We start from the raw sequence: 13,620 nt of genomic DNA, 5'->3' as shown, positions 1-13,620 counted from the left end.
TTGTACCCGTGATCTTGTTCTTTCAGTCATGACCCAGAGCTCATGACCATAGGTGAGGGTAGGAACGAAGATCGACTGGTAAATCGAGAGCTTCGCCTTTCGGCTCTGCTCTCTCATTTTACACTTATCAGTGCAATTATTCTATATAAAAATTGGAGTTTTTTTCAACTGTGCAATGTGAGCGCAGTCATCACGGCTTCATGTTCAAACTTTGTATGAAAAAATCAGAAAATTCAAAATGTTGCATTCTTTAATACAAATCCCCCCTCCACAGAAAAAGCTGAATATATTCATTCCTCATGTAACAGTGAGACACATCATCAAAGTAAAGCTCCGACTCATGTTGCTGCTCTCAGGGAGCCAACGTTCAGCACTGTCATGAGAGGAGAACTCGGTTTTCTTTGGCCCATTTCCTCAGGATTCGGATGATGTACACAGCATGGGGGCTTCCAGAATTTTGCAGCATTAAAACCACTTCTTTAAGGGTCTCCCTAAAAGACACACCATAGGTGAGGCAGCCATTTAAATAGCTATAACTCCAAAACAAAGCAGAAACTGTATGATTGAAGGAAGTGTTGCCAAAGCAACAAGAACAAATATGAAACATGGAAGAACGGACAATGTTTGCATCAAGATACCGAGCAGAAAGAGACGCACTTGGATTCTTTGTTTGCCAATATAAGCTGGAAGACGCCAACACAGGCTCCTCTCTTGCCTTCCCAATAGTCCGAGTCCGGGTCCAGTTTCTCCAGAGCATCGAAAGCTTTGGCTGCATAGTAGAACTGGCCCATCTAGAAACAGCCTCAGATCAGCTTCAACAACATAAAGAGCTCAAATAGCAAAAGGAATTGATCAGGGAGGCAGTACTGACCAGCCTGGTCTGTAGAAATGGAGAACCTTAATAAGTTATTAGTGCCAGATTTGGATCCAGGTGTTTTGTATGAGATTGCATCAAGTTATTAATAATTAATAAAAGCTACTATTTTACAGAGCTCTGGTATCCAGACATTTATGCTTGTTTTGGGTTAGGGTTACTGACACTGAATGCACGTGGGGCAGGCGTCACTGACTGGAGTCACAGACAGACGTTACAGACAGACTGGAGTCACAGACAGACTGGAGTCACAGACAGACGTTACAGACAGACTGGAGTCACAGACAGACTGGAGTCACAGACAGACTGGAGTCAGAGACTGGTGGTATCTTGAGGGGGGTACAGCTTTATGGTGATATCCTGACTTTTTGTGCTCCAGATATGAATGGAATAAAGATTAGAACTAAATATGCGAACATTCCTCAATAAAGAAGTGAATTGTTCACTGACACGATCACTGACACTGAGCAGCAGCACCTTGAAGCAGTCATTAGCGATGACGTGCAGAAGACTGAAGGAATCAGAGGATGTGCCCATCTTCAGGTACAACTCCCAGGCAAGCTGAGCCTTCTGGTTCATGATGTCTAACGGCACAAAGTTTAAAGATAAGAAGAAAGAAGGTATTATGATTCAAAAAGTATGATTATTTAATCTGTTACATGCTCTATAGAAGTTAATATCTTAGAAATGTGAGACAAACATTGGATAGATTCATCTATTATTCTTAAAAGCCTAAATCATGAAACTTTTGAAGATAATGTTAATATACCTACAGCATCGCGCAAGCCAGCTGAGGTACACATAGTCATTCTTTATCTTTTCACTTTGAATCATCAGAAAAAACTGAAAAGAAATATTACAACAGTCACAAAATATGATCAGGTCATCAGATGGCCAGTATAGAAGGTCTTAAATGAAAGGAGGACCTCTTCAGCTTCCTGGTAGCTGCCAAGAGCTGCTTTAGCCTGAGCATAGTTGAAGTTAAAGGCATCATCATTATAGAAATAACTCTGCAAAGACAAGGCGCATGAATATCAGGAGTCAAATAACAGAAATAGTCAATGTCCTTTACAGTTCCACCATATTCATCCTCATCATCTGAACCTTGCTGGGAACATTCACCTTGATTGAGTTGAGATATATGAGAACATCCTCGAACTGTCTCAAAAGGAAGAAGCAGGAGGCCATGCACTGTCTGCCAGGAATAGTGTCTGAAGGAGAGTGAGACACAAACACGCGCTCAAAGAAATGCATCAAGTGTTGGTTTATTCAGAATGTTCCCCAAAGTACCGCATTCACTCGCTGAGCCTCCGACCAGCTGGAAGAACTGCTGAGCAGTTTTCAGGTGATCCCTCTGCAGACAAAGACACTCAGACTCTGTCTCATCAGACACGTCTTCTCAAAGCCAAACACTCACTGAGCCAATATCCTGTCCGAGTGCAGCGTTCACCACTCCCAGCAAGATGTACTCCTGAGGACAAAGCTTTGATTCAGATCTTCTCAAGTGCTTCTTCTATCACACATCGGGTAGAAACGCTCTTGGACACCATGAAAGGTTAAACGCTCTACCTGGATTCTACTTTTGACTGAATTAAAGCTTCATTTGGGCAGAGTGGTTGTAACTGTCAGGGTTAAACTCCATGAAAGGTTTTAGTTTGGGAATTACCTGCGGCGTCACGGGCACCACATCTCGGATGAGGTTGTAGGCTTCCTGAACATCATCTGCAGATTTCAAATCAAGACATGACCGTTTGTGGCAGCCTGGGTTAGCATCAGTGGCTAAAGCTCATGGCTGCACACCTTGCCTGAGATAGTAGATGACCAAGTTCAGTCGGGCTTCAGGGATGACGTCAATCAGTGGAGGAAGAACCTGCAAAGCCCCTTCCCCACCTCGGAACACAACCTGTGGCACACAGACGCTTCACAGGGTCAGAAACGAGCCTGTCAGTAACCTGTGGCACACAGACGCTTCAGAGGGTCAGAAACGAGCCTGTCAGTAACCTGTGGCACACAGACGCTTCACAGGGTCAGAAACGAGCCTGTCAGTAACCTGTGGCACACAGACGCTTCACAGGGTCAGAAACGAGCCTGTCAGTAACCTGTGGCACACAGACGCTTCACAGGGTCAGAAACGAGCCTGTCAGTAACCTGTGGCACACACACAGACGCTTCACAGGGTCAGAAACGAGCCTGTCAGTAACCTGTGGCACACAGACGCTTCACAGGGTCAGAAGCGAGCCTGTCAGTAACCTGTGGCACACACACAGACGCTTCACAGGGTCAGAAACGAGCCTGTCAGTAACCTGTGGCACACACACAGACGCTTCAGAGGGTCAGAAACGAGCCTGTCAGTAACCTGTGGCACACACAGACGCTTCACAGGGTCAGAAACGAGCCTGTCAGTAACCTGTGGCACACAGACGCTTCACAGGGTCAGAAACGAGCCTGTCAGTAACCTGTGGCACACAGACGCTTCACAGGGTCAGAAACGAGCCTGTCAGTAACCTGTGGCACACAGACGCTTCACAGGGTCAGAAACGAGCCTGTCAGTAACCTGTGGCACACAGACGCTTCACAGGGTCAGAAACGAGCCTGTCAGTAACCTGTGGCACACACACAGACGCTTCACAGGGTCAGAAACGAGCCTGTCAGTAACCTGTGGCACACACACAGACGCTTCACAGGGTCAGAAACGAGCCTGTCAGTAACCTGTGGCACACACAGACGCTTCACAGGGTCAGAAGCGAGCCTGTCAGTAACCTGTGGCACACACACAGACGCTTCACAGGGTCAGAAACAAGCCTGTCAGTAACCTGTGGCACACAGACGCTTCACAGGGTCAGAAACGAGCCTGTCAGTAACCTGTGGCACACAGACGCTTCAGAGGGTCAGAACGAGCCTGTCAGTAACCTGTGGCACACAGACGCTTCACAGGGTCAGAAACGAGCCTGTCAGTAACCTGTGGCACACAGACGCTTCACAGGGTCAGAAACGAGCCTGTCAGTAACCTGTGGCACACAGACGCTTCACAGGGTCAGAAACGAGCCTGTCAGTAACCTGTGGCACACAGACGCTTCAGAGGGTCAGAAACGAGCCTGTCAGTAACCTGTGGCACACAGACGCTTCAGAGGGTCAGAAACGAGCCTGTCAGTAACCTGTGGCACACACACAGACGCTTCACAGGGTCAGAAACGAGCCTGTCAGTAACCTGTGGCACACACACAGACGCTTCACAGGGTCAGAAACGAGCCTGTCAGTAACCTGTGGCACACACAGACGCTTCACAGGGTCAGAAGCGAGCCTGTCAGTAACCTGTGGCACACACACAGACGCTTCACAGGGTCAGAAACAAGCCTGTCAGTAACCTGTGGCACACACAGACGCTTCACAGGGTCAGAAACGAGCCTGTCAGTAACCTGTGGCACACACACAGACGCTTCACAGGGTCAGAAACGAGCCTGTCAGTAACCTGTGGCACACAGACGCTTCACAGGGTCAGAAACGAGCCTGTCAGTAACCTGTGGCACACAGACGCTTCACAGGGTCAGAAACGAGCCTGTCAGTAACCTGTGGCACACAGACGCTTCAGAGGGTCAGAAACGAGCCTGTCATAACCTGTGGCACACAGACGCTTCACAGGGTCAGAAACGAGCCTGTCAGTAACCTGTGGCACACAGACGCTTCAGAGGTCAGAAACGAGCCTGTCAGTAACCTGTGGCACACAGACGCTTCACAGGGTCAGAAACGAGCCTGTCAGTAACCTGTGGCACACAGACGCTTCACAGGGTCAGAACGAGCCTGTCAGTAACCTGTGGCACACAGACGCTTCACAGGGTCAGAAACGAGCCTGTCAGTAACCTGTGGCACACAGACGCTTCACAGGGTCAGAACGAGCCTGTCAGTAACCTGTGGCACACAGACGCTTCACAGGGTCAGAAACGAGCCTGTCAGTAACCTGTGGCACACAGACGCTTCAAGAGGGTCAGAAACGAGCCTGTCAGTAACCTGTGGCACACAGACGCTTCACAGGGTCAGAAACGAGCCTGTCAGTAACCTGTGGCACACAGACGCTTCAGAGGGTCAGAAACGAGCCTGTCAGTAACCTGTGGCACACAGACGCTTCACAGGGTCAGAAACGAGCCTGTCAGTAACCTGTGGCACACAGACGCTTCACAGGGTCAGAAACGAGCCTGTCAGTAACCTGTGGCACACACAGACGCTTCAGAGGGTCAGAAACGAGCCTGTCAGTAACCTGTGGCACACAGACGCTTCACAGGGTCAGAAACGAGCCTGTCAGTAACCTGTGGCACACAGACGCTTCACAGGGTCAGAAACGAGCCTGTCAGTAACCTGTGGCACACACAGACGCTTCAGAGGGTCAGAAACGAGCCTGTCAGTAACCTGTGGCACACAGACGCTTCACAGGGTCAGAAACGAGCCTGTCAGTAACCTGTGGCACACAGACGCTTCAGAGGGTCAGAAACGAGCCTGTCAGTAACCTGTGGCACACAGACGTTTCAGATACACTGAAGTATAATTACAGCCATCCCATAATGGATCAAGGTCAATATCTCCATCTGAGGGGTCGCCACAGGCTGGAGGTACGTGTTTGGTTCCCCGAGGGACCAGAGGTGCCAGTGGCCGGGTGGTGGCGTGTTTGGGGAGTTGCCCTGGGCTCTGAAACAGCCCCCCCACGCTGCTCTCGGGACACTTTGGGACCACCACAACACAAACCACCTAACCCTAACCCTTTCTAACCCTAACCACCTAACCCTCTAACCCTAACCACCTAACTGTAACCCTCTAACCCTAACCCTAACCACCTAACCCTCTAACCCTAACCCACCTAACCCTCTAACCCTAACCCACCTAACCCTAACCCTTTCTAACCCTAATCCTCTAACCCTAACCCACCTAACCCTCTAACCCTAACCCTTTCTAACCCTAACCACCTAACCCTAACCACCTAACCCTAACCCTCTAACCCTAACCCTTTCTAACCCTAACTCTTTCTAACCCTAACCCTAACCACCTAACCCTAACCACCTAACCCTAACCCTTTCTAACCCTAACTCTTTCTAACCCTAACCCTAACCCTAACCCTAACTCTTTCTAACCCTAACCCTAACCCTAACCACCTAACCCTAACCACCTAACCCTAACCCTTTCTAACCCTAACTCTTTCTAACCCTAACCCTAACCACCTAACCCTAACCCTAACTCTTTCTAACCCTAACCACCTAACCCTAACCACCTAACCCTAACCCTAACTCTTTCTAACCCTAACCACCTAACCCTAACCACCTAACCCTAACCCTTTCTAACCCTAACTCTTTCTAACCCTAACCCTAACCCTAACCCTAACCCTAACCCTAACCACCTAACCCTAACCACCTAACCCTAACCACCTAACCCTAACCACCTAACCACCTAACCCTAACCACCTAACCCTAACCCTTTCTAACCCTAACTCTTTCTAACCCTAACCCTAACCCTAACCACCTAACCCTTTCTAACCCTAACCCTTTAACCCTAACCCACCTAGCCCTCTAACCCTAACCCTAACCCTAACCACCTAACCCTAACCCTTTTCCAGGATGCTGGAATAATAATCTTAATAATCCAATAACCTTCGGTCGTGCTGCATTGGTTCATTTATTTAAGAGGGACTTTACAATTAATTCCTCACATGTTGGAGTAAATGCAAAATTTCCTTACAAATGAAGAGCAGAAATGGATGAATATTTGTGGAATTCTCCGAATATTTGAGCAGAACTTGTGAAGAGCTCACCAGGTTGTGCCGAATAAGCTCCTTAGCAAACTCAAAGGAGTGGGAGGAGATTTCCATGAGGTTCTTCAACTCTTCCTATGAACACGAGCACACACACATCCGGAGAACCCTCAAAGATCAACATCCCAACAGAAAGAGATCATTCAAGTGTACAGGTTGATAAAGATAAAGGAATATTTATAACATAATAAAATGACACAATATGCCAGTACGGCAACAGGAGTCCAGAACCTCAGCGGCCTTGCCGTTGTACAGTCTGAAGGTGTTGCAGGCCTTCAGGTTGAGGGCAATGGTGGAGTCAGGAATGCTCTGAAGGTACACAGCCAACACCTCCTGGGACACGTCGTAGTAGTTCAGCTTGTAGTAGCACAGAGCCACATAAACCTTCAGAGCCAAGAAATCTCTGCACCAAAGATGTGAGATGGAGAAGTTCACAAGATCACCATACGTGCATCTATCTCGTTGCTAAAGTCCAGAACATCGTTTCATTTTTGACCTCATCACACCCACGTTATCATGCTAGCATGCTAGCTAGCACTGCACTTATTTATTAGATTTAACAGATTGAACCATTGCAAAAGCAGCAAACTGGGAATTCAATTCTAATGATCACAAAGATCAATAAAACTAAGGAAGACCATGAGAACAAGTTAAAGAAAATTCACACAAACTGTTCCATTTAAGGCCTTAAATGCATTTGTTGATGGAAATATGCAACCAAAACTGTGTTTTAAGAACTTACGGAGTCCTGTAATAAAATGAAAGAGGCAGATCCATCTTTCACACTCTAAATAGCACAAAGTTCAACATTTGAAGAATATTTATAGAATATTTATAGGCTATTTCTCCTTATTTCCAGCCTGTGTGAGTTAATGCAGATTTGAAATGGACTTTTGAAGTCACTTTAGGATCACATTTTATGAAATAAAAACAAAACTGTGCTTAGAATGACACTTTCTAAAAAGAATCATTCCAAAGTGGTAAAAGAAAATAGTTTTATGCAAAAACTTTTGGAGCAATTACATCTTTTGGCTTCAAGAGGCAGATGAGGCCTCCTCTCAAACCCTTCACATCCAGACCAAAGGCTGACCCCAGGAAGTTGACCCCTGATCATAACCCTGACCCCAGGAAGTTGACCCCTGATCATAACCCTGACCCCAGGAAGTTGACCCCTGATCATAACCCTGACCCCAGGAAGTTGACCCCTGATCACAACCCTGACCCCAGGAAGTTGACCCCTGATCATAACTCTAACCCAGGAAGTTGACCCCTGATCACAACCCTAACCCCAGGAAGTTGACCCCTGATCACAACCCTGACCCCAGGAAGTTGACCCCTGATCACAACCCTGACCCCAGGAAGTTGACCCTGATCATAACCCTGACCCCAGGAAGTTGACCCCTGATCATAACCCTGACCCCAGGAAGTTGACCCCTGATCACAACCCTGACCCCAGGAAGTTGACCCCTGATCACAACCCTGACCCCAGGAAGTTGACCCCTGATCATAACCCTGACCCCAGGAAGTTGACCCCTGATCATAACCCTGACCCCAGGAAGTTGACCCCTGATCACAACCCTGACCCCAGGAAGTTGACCCCTGATCATAACCCTGACCCCAGGAAGTTGACCCCTGATCACAACCCTGACCCCAGGAAGTTGACCCCTGATCACAACCCTGACCCCAGGAAGTTGACCCCTGATCATAACCCTGACCCCAGGAAGTTGACCCCTGATCACAACCCTGACCCCAGGAAGTTGACCCCTGATCACAACCCTGACCCCAGGAAGTTGACCCCTGATCATAACCCTGACCCCAGGAAGTTGACCCCTGATCACAACCCTGACCCCAGGAAGTTGACCCCTGATCATAACTCTAACCCAGGAGGTTGACCCCTGATCATAACCCTGACCCCAGGAAGTTGACCCCTGATCATAACCCTGACCCCAGGAAGTTGACCCCTGATCATAACTCTAACCCAGGAAGTTGACCCCTGATCATAACCCTGACCCCAGGAAGTTGACCCCTGATCACAACCCTGACCCCAGGAAGTTGACCCCTGATCATAACCCTGACCCCAGGAAGTTGACCCCTGATCACAACCCTGACCCCAGGAAGTTGACCCCTGATCATAACTCTAACCCAGGAAGTTGACCCCTGATCATAACCCTGACCCCAGGAAGTTGACCCTGATCATAACCCTGACCCCAGGAAGTTGACCCCTGATCACAACCCTGACCCCAGGAAGTTGACCCCTGATCACAACCCTGACCCCAGGAAGTTGACCCCTGATCATAACTCTAACCCAGGAAGTTGACCCCTGATCATAACCCTGACCCCAGGAAGTTGACCCCTGATCATAACCCTGACCCCAGGAAGTTGACCCCTGATCATAACCCTAACTCCAGGAAGTTGACCCCTGATCATAACCCTAACCCCAGGAAGTTGACCCCTGATCATAACCCTAACCCCAGGAAGTTGACCCCTGATCATAACCCTAACTCCAGGAAGTTGACCCCTGATCACAACCCTGACCCCAGGACGTTGACCCCTGATCACAACCCTGACCCCAGGAAGTTGACCCCTGATCACAACCCTGACCCCAGGAAGTTGACCCCTGATCATAACCCTGACCCCAGGAAGTTGACCCCTGATCACAACCCTGACCCCAGGAAGTTGACCCCTGATCATAACTCTAACCCAGGAGGTTGACCCCTGATCATAACCCTGACCCCAGGAAGTTGACCCCTGATCATAACCCTGACCCCAGGAAGTTGACCCCTGATCATAACTCTAACCCAGGAAGTTGACCCCTGATCATAACCCTGACCCCAGGAAGTTGACCCCTGATCACAACCCTGACCCCAGGAAGTTGACCCCTGATCATAACCCTGACCCCAGGAAGTTGACCCCTGATCACAACCCTGACCCCAGGAAGTTGACCCCTGATCATAACTCTAACCCAGGAAGTTGACCCCTGATCATAACCCTGACCCCAGGAAGTTGACCCTGATCATAACCCTGACCCCAGGAAGTTGACCCCTGATCACAACCCTGACCCCAGGAAGTTGACCCCTGATCACAACCCTGACCCCAGGAAGTTGACCCCTGATCATAACTCTAACCCAGGAAGTTGACCCCTGATCATAACCCTGACCCCAGGAAGTTGACCCCTGATCATAACCCTGACCCCAGGAAGTTGACCCCTGATCATAACCCTAACTCCAGGAAGTTGACCCCTGATCATAACCCTAACCCCAGGAAGTTGACCCCTGATCATAACCCTAACTCCAGGAAGTTGACCCCTGATCACAACCCTGACCCCAGGACGTTGACCCCTGATCACAACCCTGACCCTTGACCCCCAACCTCACCCTGAAGCCCCGATCCACAGAGCAGCCCTGCAGCAACAGGCGAGCACGTCCAGGCCTCCTGAGCTCAAGATGATGATCTTAACACCCCCAACGCACAGGGACCCCCTGAGGAGGCCCCCACCTTCCCTGCCCTCCCCAGGCCAGACCTGTTCTGCAACAGCAGCCGTTTGTAGATGTCGATGGCCTCGGGGTAGTGGGAGCGCATGTAGTGAATGGAGGCCAGGCTCAGCTGGTCCTCTGTCACATCCTCAAGGTTCTGGTGGAAACTCATCAGCTGCTTCTCATCGTTGAACTGAGACATCAAACAAAGACCCTGGTTGAGATGCAAAAGAGGAAATAGCCCAAATATCCCATATCTGTAAAAGAAAAGAATTGCTCTCCAACCTTGTGAGCCAAGTGGAAGAGTAGCCGGTTTTGCAGGGGAGAGAGTGGCGCTGTCGTCAAACATAAAGTCAGTCGCTAAAATGTCCCGAATCAACGCTCAAACTAATCGATTTTCCACAATAATGCAGCTTCATGCTCTGCAGGAGGTACAAATCATCAAGTAAAGTGACTAAAGTGAGAGAGGAAGACCTTTCAAATTTCACATTTTAAAATAAAAAATAAGCTGATGATTGAATTCTTTCTCTGGATACATAAACTATTTAAAATACTAAATGTCTCTTAAAGAAGTGAGATTCCCAAGGAACAACACAACCAATCCAAGCTTATGTGCAAACGAAGCTTTGACTTCCCTCAGTAGTGCACGTACCCTTCGAGGCTGCCTCCTCCGCTTCACTATACAGGCCAAGAAAGAAGAAGACACAGGCCAGGAAGACCCAGACCTGAGCGGGACACTCGGGTCTCTGCGTCAGACTCCTGTACTCCTGCAAAACACAGGTGACAGAGTAGAGCCCGACCGTCCCGGCTTCAGCTGCCTGTTCCATCAGGTATCCGGACATACTCAGAAACAGCTGCTGGTTTATAGCCACTTGGAGCTAATTGGTAGCATTACCTCCATGGCCCTCCTGTAATCGCCCAGGTGGAAGGCGCAGTAGCCCATCCAGAGGGAGGTCAGGTCATCCTCCTCTCCGATGCTCATCTTAAACTTGAACAGACAGAAGCTGAATTCAGACACTCCAACAGCAGCCAAGGCAAAGCCCGGCTCCCCCCTTAAGTACCGAACTCTGGTGGTAGTTTGTTGCATCCTTTATTCTGATCTATGTCAGTTGTTTGTTGCATCCTTTATTCTGATCTATGTCAGTAGTTTGTTGCATCCTTTATTCTGATCTATGTCAGTAGTTTGTTGCATCCTTTATTCTGATCTATGACAGTAGTTTGTTGCATCCTTTATTCTGATCTATGACAGTAGTTTGTTGCATCCTTTATTCTGATCTATGACAGTAGTTTGTTGCATCCTTTATTCTGATCTATGACAGTAGTTTGTTGCATCCTTTATTCTGATCTATGACAGTAGTTTGTTGCATCCTTTATTCTGATCTATGTCAGTAGTTTGTTGCATCCTTTATTCTGATCTATGACAGTAGTTTGTTGCATCCTTTATTCTGATCAGTAAATAAATTATTATTTAAATGATTATAATTCGTAATTCGTTAATTATTATTATAATTATTATTATTATACTATTTAAATTATATTTATTCTGGCAGTAGTTTCTATGGTTTTTGATGATTGTGCTGATTGTGTTGAGAATACCCTAATACCCCTAACCCTAACCTAACCCCAACCCTAACCTAACCTAACCCCAACCCTAAGCCTAACCCTAACCTAACCCTAATACCCTGACCCCAACCCTAACCTAACCCCAACCCTAACCTAACCTAACCCCAACCCTAATACCCTGACCCCAACCCTAATACCCTGACGCTAATTTGACCGACTATTTTAAAGAACACAGTGTTCCGGTACCTCCAACAGGGTCAAAGCACCCAGGTAGTCCCTCTTTTGCAGGTATTCCTCCAGCTGGGGAATAACCGCTTTATTTTTCTTAGTTTTGTCCCCGCCGCTGGTTGGCGACCATCCTCCGACAGCGGGCTTCACTCGGGAGAGAATCTGCCCAATTTCATTCGATTAGAATTCAGCACAATCACAAATATCTGGAAATTCCAGTTCCAGATGCTACTGGACGAGTATGATAACTCACCATGCTGACGAGGTGTCCTCACAAGAAAAATGATCTATGCTAAGCTTTGTTTACGGCTAACCCGTGGCAACATGGTGCAGCCAATCAGAGGAAATGACGTCAGAGGATGGCGTCCAACTGATGGACGAGCTCGCCAAGGACACACGTGACTCCTGTCGGCACACGTGACTCCTGTCAGCACACGTGACTCCACTTCACCACGGCAGCTCCTCGGCGTCTTTTTTGCTGCCGAGATCCCGAACATTCCTGTTAGGGTTATTTGCTTTAACCCTAACCTAACCTAACCCTCTAACCCTAACCTAACCCTCTAACCCTAACCTAACTTAACCCTATGATATAAGTGACTCCAGCGGGGGGGGGCAAGAGACAGTTTCTTTGGAATCGTCTAGTTTTTAGCATCAATTTCTTTTAATGAACACTTACATTTTTGTACATTTCTATTACACTTTCTTGTCATAAACAATGCATTTACATGACCAAGAAATGTGTTCTAATCAATTTTGTTTCATCAAATTCAAGAGAGAAAAGCATTAATGGAGACACGTGCACACCCTGAACATGACAGAACCACCAAGACAGAAAGACCCAGATCAAAACAGCAGTTTCACACTTTAGAATTCTTTCACATCTTTTATTTTCTCTCATTTCTTTTTACATCAACAATAGAAAATAATTGAAAATTGAGTCCACAAATAATCACAGCATTCCTGCTCCACTCGAGGAGGGAATCTTGGTGCTTCAGGACGTCGGGAACAAACAGGAGTTCAAGAATTCCTTCATCTAATCACCATTTTTTAAAAACAAAAATGTCATGTGAACAACAGGTGAGCGGGGTCAGTTGTTATTTTCCTGGAGCTGCTTTATTAGGAACCAGCGTGAAACACGTCCACTTCTGTGGGCGAGGGGCGGGGCAGCGAGTGATGGGCGGGGCAGCGGGCGAGGGGTGGGGCAGCGAGTGATGGGCGGGGCAGTGGGCGAAGGGGGGGGGGCAGCGGCGAGGTATCGAGTGATGGGCGGGGCGAGGGGCGGGGCAGCGGGCGAGGGGCGGGGCAGCGAGTGATGGGCGGGGCAGCGGCGAGGGGCGGGGCAGCGAGTGATGGGCGGGGCAGCGGGGGAGGGGCGGGGCAGCGGCGAGGTATCGAGTGATGGGCGAGGGGCGGGGCAGCGAGCAATGGGCGGGGCAGCGGCGAGGGGTGAGGCGGGGCAGCGGGCGAGGGGCGGGGCAGCGAGTGATGGGCGAGGGGCGGGGTAGCGAGCGATGGGCGGGGCAGCGGCGAGGGGCGGGGCAGCGAGTGATGGGCGGGGCAGCGGGGGAGGGGCGGGGCAGCGGCGAGGTATCGAGTGATGGGCGATGGGCGGGGCAGCGGCGAGGGGCGGGGCAGCGAGTGATGGGCGAGGGGCGGGGCAGAGGCGAGGTATCGAGTGATGGGCGAGGGGC

General features: G+C 49.0%; 1 protein-coding gene across 3 annotated transcripts; it reads right to left on the bottom strand.

The window, feature by feature from the left end:
* Window positions 1-234: 234 nt before the first annotated feature.
* On the bottom strand, window positions 235-12,315 carry LOC101064668 (intraflagellar transport protein 56). Of its 3 annotated transcripts, none has more exons than XM_029850265.1 (18): window positions 12,183-12,314; window positions 11,948-12,091; window positions 11,034-11,126; window positions 10,791-10,905; window positions 10,424-10,473; window positions 10,186-10,331; window positions 6,897-7,068; window positions 6,666-6,740; window positions 2,675-2,777; window positions 2,541-2,596; window positions 2,292-2,345; window positions 2,165-2,228; window positions 1,997-2,085; window positions 1,801-1,884; window positions 1,648-1,717; window positions 1,352-1,458; window positions 658-791; window positions 235-491 (listed from the first exon to the last, which is right to left on the bottom strand). In XM_029850265.1, the coding sequence occupies exons 1-18, from the start codon at window positions 12,183-12,185 to the stop codon at window positions 377-379; spliced, it is 1,674 nt and encodes a 557-aa protein (XP_029706125.1). In that variant the 5' UTR covers window positions 12,186-12,314; the 3' UTR covers window positions 235-376. The 3 variants fall into 3 exon arrangements, 2 of the variants coding, with proteins under 2 accessions (XP_029706125.1, XP_029706126.1); XR_003891458.1 differs by having other exon boundaries at window positions 465-491; window positions 1,644-1,717; window positions 12,183-12,315; XM_029850266.1 differs by lacking the exons at window positions 235-491; window positions 658-791 and having other exon boundaries at window positions 1,248-1,458; window positions 1,644-1,717; window positions 12,183-12,315.
* Window positions 12,316-13,620: the final 1,305 nt, after the last annotated feature.

Source organism: Takifugu rubripes, chromosome 17 (genome assembly GCF_901000725.2).
Source record: "Takifugu rubripes chromosome 17, fTakRub1.2, whole genome shotgun sequence".
Taxonomy (NCBI): Eukaryota; Metazoa; Chordata; class Actinopteri; order Tetraodontiformes; family Tetraodontidae; genus Takifugu; species Takifugu rubripes.
This window is presented reverse-complemented; position numbering and strand designations above follow the sequence as displayed.

What these genes read in the sequence shown, in the direction of transcription:
- LOC101064668 (XM_029850265.1), bottom strand. An exon ending in ACAACGGCAAGGCCGCTGAG is followed by an intron (nt 6,741 to 6,896) that starts GTTCTGGACTCC and finishes TCGTGTTCATAG; the next exon opens with GAAGAGTTGAAGAACCTCAT. An exon ending in GCTACCAGGAAGCTGAAGAG is followed by an intron (nt 1,718 to 1,800) that starts GTCCTCCTTTCA and finishes ATTTCTTTTCAG; the next exon opens with TTTTTTCTGATGATTCAAAG.